At 45.0% G+C, this 21,302-nt stretch overlaps 2 protein-coding genes across 2 annotated transcripts in view; one reads left to right on the plus strand and one right to left on the minus strand.

The window, feature by feature from the left end:
• ENKUR (enkurin, TRPC channel interacting protein) overlaps positions 1-12,252 on the minus strand; it is a 56,023-nt gene extending 43,771 nt beyond the window's left edge. The window contains exons 1-2 of the mRNA XM_085631694.1: positions 12,013-12,252; positions 3,216-3,361 (exon numbers count right to left, since the gene is read on the minus strand). Coding sequence (XP_085487820.1) covers positions 3,216-3,361; positions 12,013-12,089 — 223 coding nt within the window. The 5' untranslated portion in view covers positions 12,090-12,252. The remainder of the gene's footprint in view (positions 1-3,215; positions 3,362-12,012) is intronic.
• A 487-nt stretch (positions 12,253-12,739) lies between these two features.
• Positions 12,740-21,302, plus strand: part of THNSL1 (threonine synthase like 1) — a 53,772-nt gene continuing 45,209 nt past the window's right edge. Inside the window, exon 1 of the mRNA XM_085631695.1 lies at positions 12,740-12,982. Within this exon, the coding sequence (XP_085487821.1) occupies positions 12,946-12,982 (37 nt within the window). The 5' untranslated portion in view covers positions 12,740-12,945. The remainder of the gene's footprint in view (positions 12,983-21,302) is intronic.

The raw sequence follows: 21,302 nt of genomic DNA on the forward strand, positions 1-21,302 counted from the left end.
CCTCAACATGGAAGGCTAACATAAGTATGACTTGCACCACTGTGATGCTCTGCTTAAGACCTCACACATTACTACACTGATGACTGGCAAGTTTTCCTGGTTTTATGTTTTTTTAAACAGTAGAGCTAATCCAGTGAATTTCTAACAGTTTTTTTAACGTAAGTTAAAATCTCACTACCTTCTTTACGTCTAACTCAATTTTAATCTTTTTTTTTTTCAGTGAAAGAAGTAAACATATACAGATAACATATTGCAAGAAACCTGACCAATTTGGCAGTCTACATGGATAAAAAGATTTTAGGAAGTAGAAATATCGTTCATCTTTGGTAACTTGGCCTGAGGAACAAGAAAATACTGAAAGGACGTGCACGGGGTGTTGAGCATATGCAAACCAAGTATTACAATACCAAATAAAGAAATTCAATGACCACAAAGAATTTGATTAAAATAAAACCTATAAACATAAAGCAAAAACGAATACATTAAAAAGTAATGGAAACCAAAAATAATGAAAATGCCATCAACTAAAGTGCATGTTTAAAGTGTTGCCTTGCACTTCAGTGAAAATACAGAACTATGAACAATGTTCACCAATGAGATTTTGTAGTGAAGATTGCTATCTATATACGTACAATGCTAAGTTAGCACAACCGCATTAGATGTTAGAAAGCCATCTTGCCGCTTTTGCTGCTTTTGCACACGACACTGTAGTCACATGTTATTAATTGAGAAATGCTTGCTCGACTTTACTTCACATGAGAACTGTCTGTTGTTCACATCCCAAACAGTGAGCAGCGACCTTGGTCTGAACATTGTGTAAAGAAACAGTCTGGGTCGCTAGACGGTGCATGTTGTTGGGTTCAGGTTGATCGGCCCACTATTTAGCCATAACACGCACGCAGCTGCAAATACCTGAAAGTCAGGTGCTTTTAATATTGCCGTGTTGCATGCTTTGCATTACATTCGGAGGAAGAGCATTCCCATGAGCAGAGTCTAGCTGATCCTGTGATGTGATCCCACTAAGCTGATCTTTACGGTATGGGGTTCCCCATTCAAGCCTAGAGACCTTTTATTAGTGATAATAATAATATTAGTTTACTAGGGAAAGGAAGGTGGCTGATATCCACTGTCATTTTAGTATGATTAATCCTTTCATTTTCTATGGCATTGTAACTATGCTAATGGTTTTGATCTTAATCATTTGTCTGCTTATGTTAGCCAAAGTACTGCATCTTAGGACACGAGGTTTATAAAATAAACTCTTCAAACTTTACCGTGTCTCTGTTTATTCTGTTGTGGACTGATATGAGAATAATTACGAACAGGTATTTCTGATTCCCACCATTCCTGAGAATACCCTAAGTCGCTTGTTCTGGGTTGTCTATACATTGGGACCGCCGAGATAAAACTCGGATAACGAATGGGACACTGATGCTGGTCGGATAAGGGGTTCTGGGTTCTGAGGTGAGTTTTTTGGTACACCACAATTCACTGAGGTCCTGGTTTCCTGTGCATAGTTCTGTGCATAAGCAGAATCCCTGCAACAATTTAATGTTAACAATTATTGGATTTGAAGTCAGGCAACTACAAACATTGATGAAAATGTCATTAATTGAAATTAATGTTAAGATCATGTTGCCCCAACAATCAATAGAAAACCCAAAATATTGAAGTGACTTCTATATGGTTGACCTGGGCCTTGGCATTTCTTTAGTCATCTTCTGAGAAGTCTTTTTCAAATTTCCCAGGATAATGGAAGCAGACCCCGATGTTTTGCTTCTTTTCTTTTGGAAAGGGTAAGTGCAACCTTATGCATCATGCAAAAGCACTAGATTTTCCTAGTGGGCTGCTCATGCAGCATGAGGTTCCAAAGCCCTGTCAAAGTCCTACCTTTTTTTTTTTTACGGAGTTTTATATAGCGCAAACTTGACCAAAAGGTATCGGGTATCAGCGCGCTTTACATGAGCACCAGTTGCGTTACATGAGGACACATTCATTTGTGTTAGGCAGGGGGAGATTAAGTGATTTTCTCAGAATCACAGGATGTTCAGCGTCATTGCAGAGACTCGAACCGCCCTAGCCGTTAAGCCAACTCCTCTCCTCTCTTCCCTCTGTAAGATCACCTTGTGGAAATAATTATAAGGACGGCAGGTCTGCAGTACCCTTTTTAAGAATATCTACAGGTTATGAGCTTGATTTTTTTAATGGAAAATTCAGTTTGATAACAATGTTTTAAATGACAACTCAGTCAACATACTTAAAAGCAACTTATTTATCAAAAACTGCACACCAGTCACCTTTTAATCGTTACCACATAAATAGTGACAGTCTTAATATTGCCCCTTTGCCATTTCTAATTGATACTAATAGAATATGTTACTATTACCCTATTTAAAGGTACACCATTTATCAAACTTGGAAGGATGAATGACTAAGTTGGCATTGATAGGTTCAAACCTGTGGCATTCGGAGAATACCTTAAGTAAGCAGTCAGCACTCAACTCGTGAAACCACTTTCTTGGCTTAGAATTTATTTAATTTGAATATTCAAGCCTGTGGAAGAGGAACAGTTGTACTAATGATATTTAGGTAACAATATATTTTAAATCTGTGCAGCTGTCACTGGAAAACACCCAAACAAAGAATTAAAAGCACCACTTGTTTCCCATTTTCCAGTTGCACCCCACTCTAGGAGGACTACAGAACTAGATGGTCAAAGTGGCTCAAGACGCAAGAATTCTACTGCTGACAGCGATCATTTTTATTCAGTATATATTTATTTTGCTTTTCCTGGAAATCACGTTTTAGCATGTTCTCGTAATAATAAACTTAAAGGCAATTTCTTGTGATATTCTGAAAATTTGTAGAGATGATAACACAACACTGCAGTTTCTAGTGCGAGCTCAAACGTTCCTAGACCAGATAGAGCCATGGCAAATTTTCAGGATAACAACTGTTCATGTAAATAGGTTCCAGTTAGTCTATTTGAGTGTATGTTTCTTTACGTGGATATCCCCGGTATCTGGCATGGATTAGGATCCCCAGGACTGGCGTTCCCCATAAATGCGATCACCACTACTACGTTAAGATAATTTATGGGTTCTCATTGTTAGCTTGTTAAAAACTGAACAACACGTACAAAGCTCTGAAACAGGTCACCTGTGCTGTACTCTCCTAAGCAAACAGCCCCAAGAGCGAAACTGTCCTGCACTTACTTTCTTGTAGTTTTATTTCTTTTGAATGTTTTTGAAGAAAGTCTTTAGGGCAGGGTGCTTCCACCTTCGGTGGTCCCATTGTTTTGTTTGGGCATTTGTTTTTCTGAGCCTCCTGCTTTACTTGTCCCCTGAATGTTGATGTATACCTTAAGAAAAAGAAAATACAAATTAAATGGGAGTACAAGACAAATATGAACTTACATTTTTAAACCAGATTAATGATAAGCCTCATTCAATATTTGGCAGAGCTTCCATTCCGCCAAACTTGCAGCCCTCCCCCCAGAACCCCCACCCCTTCCTCTAGAGTCAGGTAAACAGCTGGGTTTCTAGCTGTGGTGCTACAGATGTTTCTACCCTACATAGGGCTTCCAGGTCACATGACAGATATCCCTGGCCTATTTACTGTGGGGCCACTGCCACTGGTATTTCTTGCCTCCGTCCAACATGCAAGGCATACTCAGAGAAAACTTTTTGTATTAGGTCCATAAATTTTTGTCTATTTGTTTTTAGGAAACAAACTTCCGCCTTGGGAGCCTGTATCCGAAAAACAAACAATGAATGCCCTTGGTAACAAAAACCGGTGTCAGCTGAGCATTCTTCTGTGTTTTCAGTGCATTTGCCCCACCACCGAAACCAGTGAAGGCGTGGAGATCTCCCCCAGGCAGATGGGATCTGTAAACATGGTGGACTGTCCTCCACCGGGGCAGTCGCAAGCAATGGCCTTGGTTGTTGTTGCAGAATAGCAGGCCGCCCGCAAAACACTGAATAAGACTGCACATGACTTATTTTCGCTTTTTAACATTCTTGTGTGGTAGTGCAACAAATTCCTATCCTGGAATTAAGTGTTACTGCATGTGTATGTGTTTTAGTGAGTTAAAACAATGCCAGCTTTGTACTTTTTGATTCGATGGCTGTGCTCGGCCCAGTGCCCTTCTACCACTGATGCCTGAAAATAGAACTTTCCGTGCCAATAGGCTGCTGGAGGGCACTGTGCCCTCGTTTCAAGACAAACACAGCACTTTCTAAGTACTGTGGCTCTAAGAAAAGCCCTGGGCTCTATTCAAAGCGCCCAAACTCCACTCCCTGCATAGTAGGTCTTGATGGAGTACAGCTCTGCTTCCAGCTTGCTGAATGCAATAGGATTTCCTAATAAATAACAGAATGGGTGACAACAGCCTATAGTGACCCATTCCAGTCTTTCTAACTAGCATTATGTCTCTAAATATATGTCCTTATTTGTCACATTAGCCTTCCTTTTCCATGGGTCCTCTAAAACACTTCAAAGCCTGCCCAAGAAACTATGCCTTATCCATTAGTGTTTTCAATAACCCGGTATGTTCCCTCTCAGAAAATCCTCAGAAGACTCCAGACCATACAGAACGCTGCAGCCAGACTCATCCAGGACCTGCCCAAATGGCTTAGCTAAATCACCGTACACTGGCCCCACAGTCAGGGTTGGAGTTAATGGATATGTGACTTCGATGTTTACGGTGGGCAGGCATACGCGACAGTGCTGTTCCCTGCATCCATTGCTGTTTGCCCTGGCTATAGAACCCCAGTATTCCAGACTCTGCGAGAAGCACATACAAAGGGACTACATTTTCCTGACGCACAGGTTTCTATTATCTCTCTACACAGACAACAAAGCACAATTTGTGAGGGATCAGGGGGGAAAACTTAGCCTGATGATTCAGAATATTATTTATTTCTGAGAATACGCAGGTCTGCGCGCCAATTGGTAAAAATCTGACATCTACCCTCTTACTGTAGACACTCTGCAAATCACTTTAGATTTTCCACTAACATGCAGGGAAGACTCGGTACAATATCTTGGTATAAAAATCAATACAGCTACTGATGCGATTCTCCGGGACAATTATGACCCAGTTATGAAGCAACTCTTGAGGCAAGTTGAACGTTGGACTATTTTCTCCCTCAGCCTTGCCGGCAGGCTCGCTCTAGGTGGATGAGTGTTCTCGCTACATTCTTATACCTCTTCATATTCCCCTGGAAAACAAATGTTTACTTAGCTTCGACCCCTTAACATGTGATTCACCTGGGATGCTAGGCTTCCTTGAGTGAGCTGGCTGAGAGTCGCACAGGCATATGGGGTTGCTTTCCCAGACCCTGAGCCAGGGGCATAACACCGGTCCCCGCAGCCCCTGCGGTGCGGGGGGGGGGGGGGGGGTCGAGCTGCAGGAGCCCCCCTCAGCACAGTACTCAGGCCTGAGAGCTCCGGATGGCGGGGGGCCCCCTCAATTTTTGTTACGCCACTGCCCTGAGCTTCACGTTCTTGCAGCACAGACACATTATACTATATAATGGATGAGCCTGAAATGCCTCTCTCTACATCTCCTAATCGAGAGATACCCATTAGAGCTGGACAGACTAGTTATGGCACTAGCCATTAAAAGCCAAGACCCGGTAAATATATGAAAACAGTTTGGTGTACTAATTGGGTGATGTGAACACTGGACATTCCTCAGCAAAGCCAGTCTCTGTAAACCCTGCCTACGCCCCACACTGGATAAATCATCATGCACTATATGGTCACGATTGGGCATAACCACAGTTGGACAACTTTTCCCTATACTAAACCAAGATGGCCTTTTCCTTACACTTGACCAATTTTGGGCATTAGGCGACATCAATCACCTTGACCTTTTTGCCTACGTTACGCTGCTGCAACATATTAGAGTGGTTTCCCTCTAGAGCTACCAAAGTTCACCCCACTCACACAGATGTATCTTTCCACAACCACATGGGGCTGGGTCTCGGGAATATGTACAAGGACTGAGTGCCTACATCCTGCCACCTCAAACACTGTTAGGGAGCAATGGGAGTCTGACCTGCGGCTGCCCCCATCTAAGAAGATATGGAGTTACTGTTGTCAGCAGATAAAACGGTTTTCTCTTAATTAAAGGCATTGATTAATCTATTTTAATGTTAGTAATCATGTGCATTACAGCACGCTCTGATTACATCAGATGGATACATCCTGGACTCCTGAACGTCCATGGTGCTCCATTGACTCTATTGATTTCATGCACCTGACTTGGGCTTCTCCCCCAATTGCTTTTTGATCAGAGGTTGCTCACGCGATTGGGGAAACAACAACTATTCCCTGTCTATGCTGTCGATAACTCCTGCCCAAAGAGGAAACTGATTGCCCTACTTCTAGTGCTTGCCAGTTGCAGGGTTTACAGGACATGGCTGAAGGGTACTGTTCCCATGCTCGGAGACTGGTTGCAGGATGCTACATTCTGTAATAAACAGGTTGAAACATATACATCATTACAGGCTCCTAGAGCGAGACCTAGAGCTATATGGGGTCCATACTAGGAATATATTCTACAGCCGATTGGTAATGGAAAGAGGCCTCAGGCTCTGTCTTGAGCTCAGCTCCCTTCTCTGAGCAGGGGCCCAGCTCGTGGCATGATGGGCCACTTCCTGGTTCCCCAACTGCAACTTAAGGGGCTGTGCCTTGGCCTGGTGTGTGCCAAGTTGGGGTTGACTCTAGCTAAAGTTTGTTGTACCCATCATTGCCATGTTTTTATTTTTGTCATTTTTAGGTCGAGCCTGGGCAGCCTATGCGCTGCTTTGTGAGCCATGCTGTATTGGAGTATGTACTTGAAGCCCCGCCAACTCGCTGCCCATATTTGTCATGGGCTTGTGTCATAGTCTTTCTTAAATGCTGGCTTCTGATTTGTTATTAGGCTTGTTAGTCCCTCCTTTGTACCGCCTTGTCTTCATTTGTGACCTCCCATGAGGACTTCCCCTTTTACTTTGGTTGTTACACAGTATGTCTTCTTTAGTCTGTAATCAGACTCTTACTCTTACTGCAGGAGGGCAGGAGGGTCTCTCGTGCACAGTTGTGACCACCGGCTTGTTTATTTAACTCGTAGCAAACAGGGAGCTCTACAGGAGCCATGGGAGACAGAAGGGGTTAACTCAGCGATGCCTTCAGGCATTTGGAATGCAATAGATCTCGCATTTGCGAGATTTTATGCTATTGGCATTGTAAATGACAATGCCTTTTATTTAAGTTTTAAAAACCAAAGCATAAATAAAAGACATTGTCATTTACAATTCCAATACGTCAAACTTGCGTAAATGCGAGACCTATTGCATTGCAGATGCTTGTTTTTCCTAGGCTCAGTTCCATTACTAATCATGTACTTCCTTTTTTCCCTTTTTGTATATTATTATGACAACATTTTATAATATCATTGTACCTTTGTTAGAACTCAATAAGAAGATTATAAATAGATAAAATCATCCAGTGGGCCAAGACAAGAGTGGACGATGTAAGGTAATGAAAACATTTATAATCAGGCGTTCACAACTGTCACTGGTTGGTTGTAGTTTGCAGAATGCTCACAATGCTGTGTTAAGATAAATGAGGAGCTTCTAATGTAAATAATGCTGATCTCCTTTAGTAAACTGAATATGGTTCTAATTGTCTTGATGTATATGGATATGAAAGTGTTTTGCAGGTCCATTGTACACAACCAGTTGTTCTCACAGACCAAAGTTAGCCAATGTTAGCATTTCAAACTTCTCAAGTGAGTGAAACGGGTGCAGGTCATAGAGATCTAATCTTGGGTGGAATCCATTCACTTTCCTGATGACAATAACATTAATAGGAGTAAACGCTCCTCCTCTCCTCGAATGCAGCATATCTCCTATGAGCATTAACAGAATATGTGTCTGCCATACCTTTTGGAGATGCTGAATGAGGAACATGATTTAAGAAATTGGCAGTTTTTTAAAAAAATAGTTTTATATAGTGTGAACTAGACCCGAGGCATCGGGTATCAGAGTGCTTTACATGAGCACCAGTTTCGTTACAGAAGAAGACATTCATTTTTGTTAGGCATGGGGAGATTAAGTGATTTGCCCAGAATCACAGGATGTTGAGCGTCGTTGCCGAGACTCCAACCCGGTTCCCCAGCTTCGAGATCGCCCGCTCTAGCCGTAAGGCTACATCCTCTCCCCTAGTTGCCTCACTTGTAGTTAACTGTGGGCTTCTGCAAGTCTCCGGGTATTCTTAGTGCTCTGTGATCAACAGTGGTAGTGGATAGAAAGCCTTCCTCTGACTGATTTTGGGTTCACCTCCAGAAGAGAAAGACTGGACAGTGCTTAACCCCAAGTGAAGTCAGTGGGATTTTGGCCTTGGTCATGGCTGGAGTCCCTAGGTTTGATCTCCTTCTGATCTGCCTACTTGCCACAAATGAAGCAAAGGAAGAGTAGCCAAAGTACTGCTGGGGACAAAAGAAAGAACCTGTCTGTGACAGAAACCTCGACTCACCTAATATATTGTTGTATTTATAGTCAATGTATACATTTCTTCTCTAATATGTTTATTCAATACAACTGTTACAATTTGTGTCGAGTGAAAGGTCGTCACATCACAAACATTTGCAAGAATCTGGCTTACACGTAATCATTTTTTCACTCTTGGGGAGTCTGTCTAGTAATTCTCTCATGTGTATTGCTCTCTGTAGGGCCTTTCTAATGTAGGAACCTTGAATGCCCCTCTGCGTAACAAATACTTTTCATATTGCAAGACATAGCGGATATCCATCTAGTAATCCATATAACATTATTTTATTCAATTGTGTACTAATTTAAATGAGATGGTCTTAATAAGTGTAATAATCTACGCAGGTATCTTGCAGCAAGTACCAGCTTGCTGACTGACTTCTCTTAGAACTTCCTCACACATCCTTTTCCACTAGCATCATCACAGGTACATCATAATCAAGAATTCTATGCTGCAAGAAATCTAAATAGTATGGCATCCTTCAAGCTTTTAATTTCAATTCTAGAGAGCGTAACGGAACAGGATAGATTATAAATGTATAATTTCATTCAACTATATTACAGCATTTTTTAAATGTTCTTATAGAGTGCTCCATATTTCCATAACATTTGTGTTTTGGTAGTTTTTGTTATGTTTCAAAGAAAATTAACTGCCTCAGTGAGTCAGTTTTCAGTTTTAGCTAGAGGGTTAGGAAGAGCCCACATGATGTATAGGAATACCTGATGGTCTAAATGTAATTTTCTTTGTCCACATTTGTCTACCTAATAATAATAACGCTGTTTTGATTCATTCTTTTCATGCCAATGTATGTATGTATCTTTTTAGAAGGTTTATACAGTGAAAACCCTTGGTGCAAAAAAATCTGAAAGGAAGGGTTACAAAATGTGTGACCATTAGTACAGAGGGAAGGGTTACAATGGATAGTCTAGAGGATTTAGGAGTGAAGGGGTGTTATATTGTGCTTTGCTTTCCTTTTTAGTTGCCCTATGAGGCCATCATAGACTGTCCTCTCAGTTTCTAATTCTGGCTTGCTGTGAAGACCATTGCTGGAGAGTTGCTACACATCTGCTGTGTGTGCCAGGGCTGTGATAAAAAGAATAATTGGAAATACTTTGCTGCATGTACTCAGTGCTAGAATTTGGTGAAAAGTAGAGCCCGGGTACAGCGGACCCATATGACTAACTGAGGACACAATTCACGGGCACATTAATGGTCATCCTACAACTTTCGAAACTACAAAAACAGTATTTGCTTGTTTTAGTGTTTCGACTATGAGAGATTTGTCACGACTATTGTGCGCCTTACAAGGATCATTCAAGCACAAAGTACAGAAATTTACAATTTTGGGACAGCGTTAGTGGCAGTGACTAGTCTGTGGCTGATAATCCTTTGTTCAGATTTCTTCTAACTAGCTGTGGCAAGGGATTTTGCCATTTTAGTAGTGGACATGTGGAACCTTACTCCACCACAGGCATTCCTACCACTGACGGAGAACTGATAATGAAGTGGGAAGAATGAAGGGAGCATAAAAAAATGATATATCTACATTTGAGGATGCGGAGTTAAATCCGGAAAAGAAGAAAACATATTTTTGCACTGCCTGGGTCCTAGTGAACTACAAGGGTTTAACTGTATTGAAAAGGAGAAAAGACAACCAGGGAAGGGAATGTTTTTACAAACTTGGATACGTGTTTCTCCCCTAATGTATTAGTAGCAATTAATCATCATAACTTTTCCCCTAGAAAACAGGGTAAAGAAGAGAGTACTGAAGATGATGTGGTTGCCCCTAAGAAGTGGAGAAGTGGTCTGTGACATGCTAATTTGGTACCTTGCATGTCTGGTAGGTCAGGGACCAGAGGCGTAGCTTAGTCAGTGAAATTCAGAGGATGTGAATCTCAAATTTACCAACTAAAAAAAGCAGTAAGCCAAAAGGTGAATGGGTCAGATGACCGAGGTTTGGGATGAACTATTCGTGAGGAGCAGTACTGGTTTGCATTAGTTGGGCTCTGGGCTGATTTAGAGTTTGGCTGACAGGAACTCCATTGCAACAGCAAAAAAGTACCCTGTCTGCAAAACTCAAAGTCTGCCCACTCGGTTTTGAGTCGACGGACTGCAAGTTTTGCATTGGTGGAGTAAAATGTACTCCATCGGTGCAAAGGTTCCTCTGATGGCCAAATGAAGTAGGGTTGTCGGAGGTAAGCCATCAGACCATCTCCTCTATTTAGAAAGGATGATCAGATGGCTTTTTTGTACTGTCTATCCCGGTGATGGGAGACAGTAAAAAACAGAAAACCTGACCCACACACACTGGGAGAAATTTCCCATTTTGTGGGGAGGCATTATTATTTTTTTTTTTTAAAGTTCCCGCTTTGGTGGTTTGTTTTTCAAAAATAAAAATCTTTGGAAAGGTTTGACAGCTCGCCGTCATGTTTGATGGAACAGTCCGCCAAACTTTTGCTACATTGACAGGAACCACCACCATTACTGCGGTTCCTGTCAATGTATAGAGTTATTTGTGGGAACTGCAGAAATGTCTAAATTTGGTGGGTGATGTAAAGGCAGGGTGGTAGATGTAAAGTGCTCCACCACCTGGTCTGTCTTTACTTAGTCTGTCAAACCCTAAACCAGGCCCTCTCTCTAGTGTGACACTGTGGCTGAAAAAATGATGGTTTGGAATAACACCCTGACTGATTGCCAATGGTTTGACTATATGCAAGCATTGGTCCCATTGCCTTTTGGCTGTTTAAGTGTTAATAGTATACTTAGAAATCTGAGAATGGGGCAGCTTTCAAACCTACTACTGCCAATGGTCGTGAATTTCACATTTAAGGAGTACTTGTATGGGAGCAGATATGCTACTTTTTTAGTAAACCGGACACAATAAATATTCAAGTTCCTTATCCAAAAAATTAACAAGCTAAAACCTCTTAGTGAACTCATGACAACGAGAAAACCCAACACTGACATAGCAGACCGGATTCAGGGCCTCCAGACCAAACTACAAAGCCAAGAAAGCATTTATTTGGAGAATTTCACGCCCCAAACTCACCCCCTGTAGCTACGCACCTGGGACCAAATCGTCATGCACACAGCTAATCCTAATATTCAGGACGAGTTATTTGCGAAAGCTGAGTCATTGGTGGAGGTGCGCCAAAGCTGTTCTAGTAAAAAGTAATAAGAAAGATGTATTTACGAAAACCAGGAGCAATAGGAATGGTTATCGCGATCAGATCAACAATTAAAAATGAAACCGAGTTTTGGTTTAGGGTGCTATATGCCGATAAGTGTATTTTAAACATGGCCCTTTGCAAAATGTCATGCTTTAATGTGAAATTCTAAGAGAAATGTATCTTCTACTTCCTTCAACATTTCTATGAGAAAATTGTTGGTAAGAGAGAATCCAACATTACAACTATGCAAAGAAAGGAAGACTTTTTTCATGATACATACACCTCACTTCTTAATACATACCTAACCGCCTTTGGCACTGCCCCCTCTTCTCGCGGTATGAGGTTATAGATATTCTCTGAGGGGCAAAAATCTGTCATTTTAGCGAGTCGGTGAATGTCAATGCTAGTGGAAATGATTCCCCTCTACTGTGCTTCTCTTTTCCTGCTTTCCTCTTAAGTGCCCTCGCTGGTCCCTAGGCTCATCAGTCCAGAGAACACGGGAAAGGAATGAACACCACTCCAGTCCCATTTGTTACCTTCTCTTTGGAAACCGTTTCCATGCAACGCTTTTGTTTCCTTGGTGACGCGTTCCAGCTTGATTATGTAGATGTTCCACTGGAACGTCACTTCCTGAGCAGCTTCCATTGCACAGCGCGTATAGTAAGATACGAATCATAAACAGCCGCCAAGTACCTTGAGCCATTAATTAAAATTATATTTGTTTTAAAAAATGATTTCCCTAAACTTTGATGAATGTGTGTGAAGCGTGCAAGGCGGATTTGAAATTTCTATATTTGCTTTGTTACTTCACACATTATAAAGCGCTATGAAACAGCTTCCTCGTCTATATATACAATATAATGTTTTAGTTAAGACAAACTTAAAAATACTCAGCCAGAGTTACGCGCGGTGTATTCTGAATGATAGACATTGCAACTCAAACATGGCGGGTCTAGTTACATAATGGTAATAGCTTTCAAATCAGTGAAAGTTATTGGGGAATTTAAGGCCATATTCTATGTAACAACCACGCCTATCCATTGTAGCCTTTAGTCGATTGTTGTTCCTCTTCAAGTGCGCTATTGCATATTCGCTGTGCGGTCTAGTGCCTAACGCGTCTAGCCGTATTGGCGACTTCAGTACGTGTTTTGACACGTTGAGATCGCCCATGATATTTCCGTCCGTCTGCCAGCTGGTGAAGCCTTGAGGCAGTTCAAGTTCATGTCCAGGAGAGATGGCAAGTGCGGGAATGCTCGAGGTCGCCTCTTACTGTAAGTTTGTGAAAAGGGGAAGTGAATTCTACACTCTTCAACATTTGTATAGGATCCAAGTGAACAGGGCTAGTAATCTCTGCTGGGGTTGCACTCCGTATTTTGCTGAAAGGGTAATCGTTAACGCCGTTCACCTTTAAATTAGTAGCATTACCCAGTACCCAAAATTACTCCAAATCTTGCTGAGGTGGGGATTAATGGAAGAATGAGAAATAAGGGTGGCATAAAGTGATTTAGACCAATAGGCATGCAGTTTTCTTCACTATTGTTTATAGTAATTATTTGTCTGAAACTTTGTTCTATTTGAGATATGACATATATGACATAGTGTAAGCAAGCGCTTCGACAGTTCGACTCATCCAAATAGGGAACGATAAGGGTATATAAATGTGGCAATAGTATAAAATATACAAAGCAGTGTTCACCCATTTTCTTTTGAGGAGAATGAGGCTGACGTTAAGACGACCCTGCACGCATACTCTTCATAGATAGCTTTTGGGAGATTATATTCTATGTCAGGACAGGAGGCTCCGATTATGCTTTCTCATTTCTTTACTAGAAATGCTCAGCAGCCAATAAAAACACAGTATATGTAATGAAAAAAACTACAATACCCATAAACACTAGGGCATGACGTATATAACCATAGAGTCCACAGTATAAAAGGTAATATGGCAAGTACAACATCCTCTTTCTTTGCTGCTCCGCAGCCAGTTAAGTGCTTCTTTCTTTTCTATACATTTGCTGTGACTTTGTATACTTGCTTGATATTTGTAGCATATTGTTTCAGGGTTTCAATGTTTTGTAGCGTTCTACATATTTCTGTTTACATCGCCATGGTTACAATTTGAAGGCGCGCATTGTTTTTTCCATTACCGCTCGCCGCGCTTGTGTTTTCCGTGCGGGGAGCGTGTGGTTCACCTCCCGGAGTCGGGCGCTTCGCGCCCGCGTCTTTGTTTGTGGAGAGGGAAACAGGGGCTTGGAGGCTCGCGCTAACGCTGCGAGTGCTCCGTTTTTCTGAAATACCAGGCGGTAATGACCGCGCATGCGCTGCGTCCATATTTGTTGTTCGAATCAGGTGTTTCTCGCCTGTCAGACCGGTCGCTTCGCGCCCAGAGCCCACAGCCTGAGTATTTGCCCCATTTGATTTTCAAAACGTTTGGGCTGTATAAATTCGCATAGGCATTGCCTAGAGTGCTAGTTTTTTCTGACAGCAAGCCTTCCCTCCTCATTTGAACTTATTTGATTGAGTGTTCAGATTCCTAATCTACACTTTGGCTTGCTGTGGGGTTTTTTCACTCCCCCTGCATTGTGCCCTTGGCCACTATTGATTTTCTTCATTCCTGTGGGCATTGAATATTGTTACACTCTGTGTCAAGATGGAGGAATACTATGAAGAGGACTACTATTATTATGAGGAGGATCCTTCTGGCTCTTTGGAGCATGATTTGGTGGAGGTGCTCGATCAAGGGGTGCAACACTCTGTAAATAAGCGTTACAACAAACAATTGATGGACGGAATGCTGACAATGCAGGCATTCTCCCCCAGTCAAGAGATCTGGGTTAAATCCATCGTTCTTTTGCCCACTACGCCACCCCAGTTTAGACATGGCCATATGCAAATCAGTCTTGACCCTGTGCCTCATGGGAACAGTCCAGCCCGAACTGCCAAGCCATGTCTTCCCTGGACCGGAATCAAGCATCCTAGGACCGGTTTCTGGCTATCAGCCGTCATCAGCCAGGATAGCTTGACTCCAGTGGCGTAGTGAGCACGGGTCCCACGTCTGGGAATACCCATCCCACTTAGGGCGAAAAGCGTTACAACAAACAATTGATGGACGGAATGCTGACAATGCAGACATTCTCCCCCAGTCAAGAGATCTGGGTTAAATCCATCGTTCTTTTGCCCACTACGCCACCCCAGTTTAGACATGGCCATATGCAAATCAGTCTTGACTCTGTGCCTCATGGGAACAGTCCAGCCCGAACTGCCAAGCCATGTCTTCCCTGGACCGGAATCAAGCATCCTAGGACCGGTTTCTGGCTATCAGCCGTCATCAGCCAGGATAGCTTGACTCCAGTGGCGTAGTGAGCACGGGTCCCACGTCTGGGAATACCCATCCCACTTAGGGCGAAAAGCGTTACAACAAACAATTGATGGACGGAATGCTGACAATGCAGACATTCTCCCCCAGTCAAGAGATCTGGGTTAAATCCATCGTTCTTTTGCCCACTACGCCACCCCAGTTTAGACATGGCCATATGCAAATCAGTCTTGACCCTGTGCCTCATGGGAACAGTCCAGCCCGAACTGCCAAGCCGTGTCTTCCCTGGACCGGAATCAAGCATCCTAGGACCGGTTTCTGGCTATCAGCCGTCATCAGCCAGGATAGCTTGACTCCAGTGGCGTAGTGAGCACGGGTCCCACGTCTGGGAATACCCATCCCACTTAGGGCGAAAAGCGTTACAACAAACAATTGATGGACGGAATGCTGACAATGCAGACATTCTCCCCCAGTCAAGAGATCTGGGTTAAATCCATCGTTCTTTTGCCCACTACGCCACCCCAGTTTAGACATGGCCATATGCAAATCAGTCTTGACTCTGTGCCTCATGGGAACAGTCCAGCCCGAACTGCCAAGCCATGTCTTCCCTGGACCGGAATCAAGCATCCTAGGACCGGTTTCTGGCTATCAGCCGTCATCAGCCAGGATAGCTTGACTCCAGTGGCGTAGTGAGCACGGGTCCCACGTCTGGGAATACCCATCCCACTTAGGGCGAAAAGCGTTACAACAAACAATTGATGGACGGAATGCTGACAATGCAGACATTCTCCCCCAGTCAAGAGATCTGGGTTAAATCCATCGTTCTTTTGCCCACTACGCCACCCCAGTTTAGACATGGCCATATGCAAATCAGTCTTGACCCTGTGCCTCATGGGAACAGTCCAGCCCGAACTGCCAAGCCGTGTCTTCCCTGGACCGGAATCAAGCATCCTAGGACCGGTTTCTGGCTATCAGCCGTCATCAGCCAGGATAGCTTGACTCCAGTGGCGTAGTGAGCACGGGTCCCACGTCTGGGAATACCCATCCCACTTAGGGCGAAAAGCGTTACAACAAACAATTGATGGACGGAATGCAGACAATGCAGACATTCTCCCCCAGTCAAGAGATCTGGGTTAAATTAGCCAGAAACCGGTCCTAGGATGCTTGATTCCGGTCCAGGGAAGACATGGCTTGGCAGTTCGGGCTGGACTGTTCCCATGAGGCACAGGGTCAAGACTGATTTGCATATGGCCATGTCTAAACTGGGGTGGCGTAGTGGGCAAAATAACGATGGATTTAACCCAGATCTCTTGACTGGGGGAGAATGTCTGCATTGTCAGCATTCCGTCCATCATTTGTTTGTTGTAACGCTTTTCGCCCTAAGTGGGATGGGTATTCCCAGACGTGGGACCCGTGCTCACTGCGCCACTGGAGTCAAGCTATCCTGGCTGATGACGGCTGATAGCCAGAAACCGGTCCTAGGATGCTTGATTCCGGTCCAGGGAAGACATGGCTTGGCAGTTCGGGCTGGACTGTTCCCATGAGGCACAGGGTCAAGACTGATTTGCATATGTCCATGTCTAAACTGGGGTGGCGTAGTGGGCAAAATAACAATGGATTTAACCAAGATCTCATGACTGGGGGAGAATGTCTGCATTGTCAGCATTCCGTCCATCATTTGTTTGTTGTAACGCTTTTCGCCCTAAGTGGGATGGGTATTTCCAGACGTGGGACCCGTGCTCACTACGCCACTGGAGTCAAGCTATCCTGGCTGATGACGGCTGATAGCCAGAAACCGGTCCTAGGATGCTTGATTCCGGTCCAGGGAAGACCTGGCTTGGCAGTTCGGGCTGGACTGTTCCCATGAGGCACAGGGTCAAGACTGATTTGCATATGGCCATGTCTAAACTGGGGTGGCGTAGTGGGCAAAATAACGATGGATTTAACCCAGATCTCTTGACTGGGGGAGAATGTCTGCATTGTCAGCATTCCGTCCATCATTTGTTTGTTGTAACGCTTTTCGCCCTAAGTTGGATGGGTATTCCCAGACGTGGGACCCGTGCTCACTACGCCACTGGAGTCAAGCTATCCTGGCTGATGACGGCTGATAGCCAGAAACCGGTCCGAGGATGCTTGATTCCGGTCCAGGGAAGACATGGCTTGGCAGTTCGGGCTGGACTGTTCCCATGAGGCACAGGGTCAAGACTGATTTGCATATGGCCATGTCTAAACTGGGGTGGTGTAGTGGGCAAAATAACGATGGATTTAACCCAGATCTCTTGACTGGGGGAGAATGTCTGCATTGTCAGCATTCCGTCCATAATTTGTTTGTTGTAACGCTTTTCGCCCTAAGTGGGATGGGTATTCCCAGACGTGGGACCCGTGCTCTCTACGCCACTGGAGTCAAGCTATCCTGGCTGATGACGGCTGATAGCCAGAAACCGGTCCTAGGATGCTTGATTCCGGTCCAGGGAAGACATGGCTTGGCAGTTCGGGCTGGACTGTTCCCATGAGGCACAGGGTGAAGACTGATTTGCATATGGCCATGTCTAAACTGGGGTGGCGTAGTGGGCAAAATAACAATGGATTTAACCCAGATCTCTTGATTGGGAGAGAATGTCTGCATTGTCAGCATTCCGTCCATCATTTGTTTGTTGTAACGCTTTTCGCCCTAAGTGAGATGGGTATTCCCAGACGTGGGACCCGTGCTCACTACGCCACTGGAGTCAAGCTATCCTGGCTGATGACGGCTGATAGCCAGAAACCGGTCCTAGGATGCTTGATTCCGGTCCAGGGAAGACATGGCTTGGCAGTTCGGGCTGGACTGTTCCCATGAGGCACAGGGTGAAGACTGATTTGCATATGGCCATGTCTAAACTGGGGTGGCGTAGTGGGCAAAATAACGATGGATTTAACCCAGATCTCTTGACTGGGGGAGAATGTCTGCATTGTCAGCATTCCGTCCATCATTTGTTTGTTGTAACGCTTTTCGCCCTAAGTGGGATGGGTATTCCCAGACGTGGGACCCGTGCTCACTACGCCACTGGAGTCAAGCTATCCTGGCTGATGACGGCTGATAGCCAGAAACCGGTCCTAGGATGCTTGATTCCGGTCCAGGGAAGACCTGGCTTGGCAGTTCGGGCTGGACTGTTCCCATGAGGCACAGGGTCAAGACTGATTTGCATATGGCCATGTCTAAACTGGGGTGGCGTAGTGGGCAAAATAACGATGGATTTCACCCAGATCTCTTGACTGGGGGAGAATGTCTGCATTGTCAGCATTCCGTCCATCATTTGTTTGTTGTAACGCTTTTCGCCCTAAGTGGGATGGGTATTCCCAGACGTGGGACCCGTGCTCACTACGCCACTGGAGTCAAGCTATCCTGGCTGATGACGGCTGATAGCCAGAAACCGGTCCTAGGATGCTTGATTCCGGTCCAGGGAAGACATGGCTTGGCAGTTCGGGCTGGACTGTTCTCATGAGGCACAGGGTCAAGACTGATTTGCATATGGCCATGTCTAAACTGGGGTGGCGTAGTGGGCAAAATAACGATGGATTTAACCCAGATCTCTTGACTGGGGGAGAATGTCTGCATTGTCAGCATTCCGTCCATCATTTGTTTGTTGTAACACTCTGCAAATAAGGTGCTTGTGCGCGCTATTAATCCTTTGAAGCGTCATTTATCACCTTACGCACAGCAACAGGGTTGGTTACCGCCTGCACCTGCATCAAAGTCCCCTGTCAACCCTCATAGGTCTGATTTTCAGAGGTTGGCTAAATCACTGTCTTCGGACACGGCCTCTACTAAGGGGTCGGCTGGGACCTCGTATTCATCCCTCCATGATCCTGATGCTGACGATGCGCATTCCTCCTCTTCAGAGTTTGAACCACCTCCTCGTAAAAAAGCTCGCAAGGAGCATTTCGTAGACGCTCCTTCCAATCCTCCCATTCTCACATTTGAACCATCTGACATTATGCATCCCCACTCTTCTTCTTGGTTGCCATCTCCAGCGGTGGCGGATTATGTGCAATCACACATTCGCCAGCCTTTTGATAAGGATGTCCGGGCCCGCATGAGATCTGAGTGTCCCCGTCCAGATATGGCGGACCACTTAGCCGAAACCCCGGAGGTTGACCCTACCATGGTCACCTACCTTAAGAAATATGCCAGAGACCCCAAAAAAGGTTTGGACAGATCTTGGCGCTCCTGCCAGGATAAATTATTGGATTTATTGGGCCCACTCACAAAAATTTTGGATTTGGGTGTTCTTGCTAAGGAGTCTTCAGCTCTTGTAAATCCGGATTAACTCATTGAATGGGCTCAGAGGGCCATTTGTCAATTGGGCAATGCTAATTGTGCGCTTTCATGCGGACGACGCCGCTCCATCCTTCTTCGCCTGGATCCCAGGCTGGCGGAGCTCTCCTCTTCGGAGGCCGGTCCCTTTGCTCAGGGGCTCTTATTTGGTCAGCCATTCCTCAAAGAGATTTCTAGTTTTGTGGCCACTTTCAGTGGCCTTGACAAGGCCCAAGCCTCGCTGCGGCGGGTGTTTCGGCCGGTTTTTGCAAAGGCCGGACGTCTTAGGGGACGTTCGTTCGGCCGAGGAGCCCAGCAGAATTCTCAATGAGGATTTCAGTCCCACGGTGGAGGTGGACAAGATTCCGGCTTTACCACCCGTTCTAACTTCTATCCCTCCCGTAAAGGGAGGGGTCAGTTCCGGAAGGGTCGCTTCGGAGGACAACAAGGAGGCCATCACGACTCCAACACTTCAGGTGAGGCTGATTCCTTTTTCCGAAGTGGTTTTGGGGGGGAAGGCTCCAGTTTTTTCTCCACAATTGGCAGTTAATCTCCAGCGATGTTTGGGTTCTCGAAACCGTTCAGGGCTACAAAATAGAATTTTATCAGCCAACGCATCAATCTATCCTTCCCACCCCGTTGATTTTTTCTCTTCAGGATCGGCAGATCATTTCCTCGGAAATCGACTCCCTTCTTGCGAAAGGGGCTATTCTTCAGACTGCCCGCCATCCAAGAGGGTTTGTGAGTTCGGTGTTTCTGGTTCCGAAACGAGGGGGCGGCTCCCGCCTGGTCCTCCATCTAAAAGAGTTCAATGGCGGAGTGGTTTACCGACATTTCAAGATGGAAGGGATCCATCTTTTGCGAGATCTTCTCCGAGCAGGAGATTGGATGGTTCGTCTAGATCTCAAGGACGCCTATTTGTCAATCCCAATCTTCAAGCCACATCGGCGGTTTCTCCAGTTCCAGTGGCAAGGGACCTGGTTCGAATACCAAGTCCTTCCGTTCGGCCTCTCGTCGGCACCCTGGTGCTTCACGAAACTTCTGAAGCCAGTGGTGGAACACTTACGCGCTCGGGGTCTCCGCATGATTGTTTATTTGGACGACATTCTGATCATGGCAGATTGTCCTCACAAATTGATCTTGCATCTCGATTGGACGATCAATCTTCTCCAATCCCTAGGGTTTCTTGTGAACCCGCAGAAATCTGTCCTTATTCCTTCTCAGGTGATTGACTTTCTAGGTTTCCAGATCAATTCTCTGACCTGTCAGCTTCTGTTACCCCATCAGAAGATTCGCTACATCAAACGGGAGTTGCTTTTAATTATCTCCAAACGGATTGTGTCATTGAGATCTATAGCTCGTGTAGTCGGTCTTTTGGCGTCTTCAATTCAGGAGATTTCCCAGGTCCTCTGCATTACAACGGTTGAAGATCCGTCATCTCCAGCAGGGTCTTCGCTATTCAGATCAGATTCCTCTTTCAGAAGAGGCGAGGTGCGAGATGCAGTGGTGGCTGGACCACATGGAGGCCTGGAATGGGCGAGCCCTGTTCGGTTCTTCCCCGGAGATGGTGATCGAGTCCGATGCCAGCCTGTGGGGCTGGGGAGCCCGGTGCGGTCCAATTTCAACGGGGGGTCGTTGGTCCCCTCAGGAGTTGTCTCTTCACATCAATTGTCTGGAACTCCTGGCGGGGTCCTTTGTGATTCGTTGCTTCACGCCTCTTCGAGCCAATTGTTGCATTCTCCTCCGCATGGACAATGTGTCCGCGGTTCGTTATGTCAACAAGTTGGGCGGCACGAGGTCCAAGCTCTTGGCGGAGATCGCCAAAGATTTTTGGCATTTTTGTCTACAGAAGAAGATCACTGTTATTGCAGAGTATCTTCCAGGCCGCAACAATCTGATTGCGGATTGGCATTCGCGTCACCTTCGGGATTTCAGCGATTGGAGGCTTCATCCTCGCATCTTTCGCTCCCTCCGTCGGTTT

The sequence above is a fragment of the Triturus cristatus genome, chromosome 10 (assembly GCF_964204655.1).
Source record: "Triturus cristatus chromosome 10, aTriCri1.1, whole genome shotgun sequence".
NCBI lineage: Eukaryota > Metazoa > Chordata > Amphibia > Caudata > Salamandridae > Triturus > Triturus cristatus.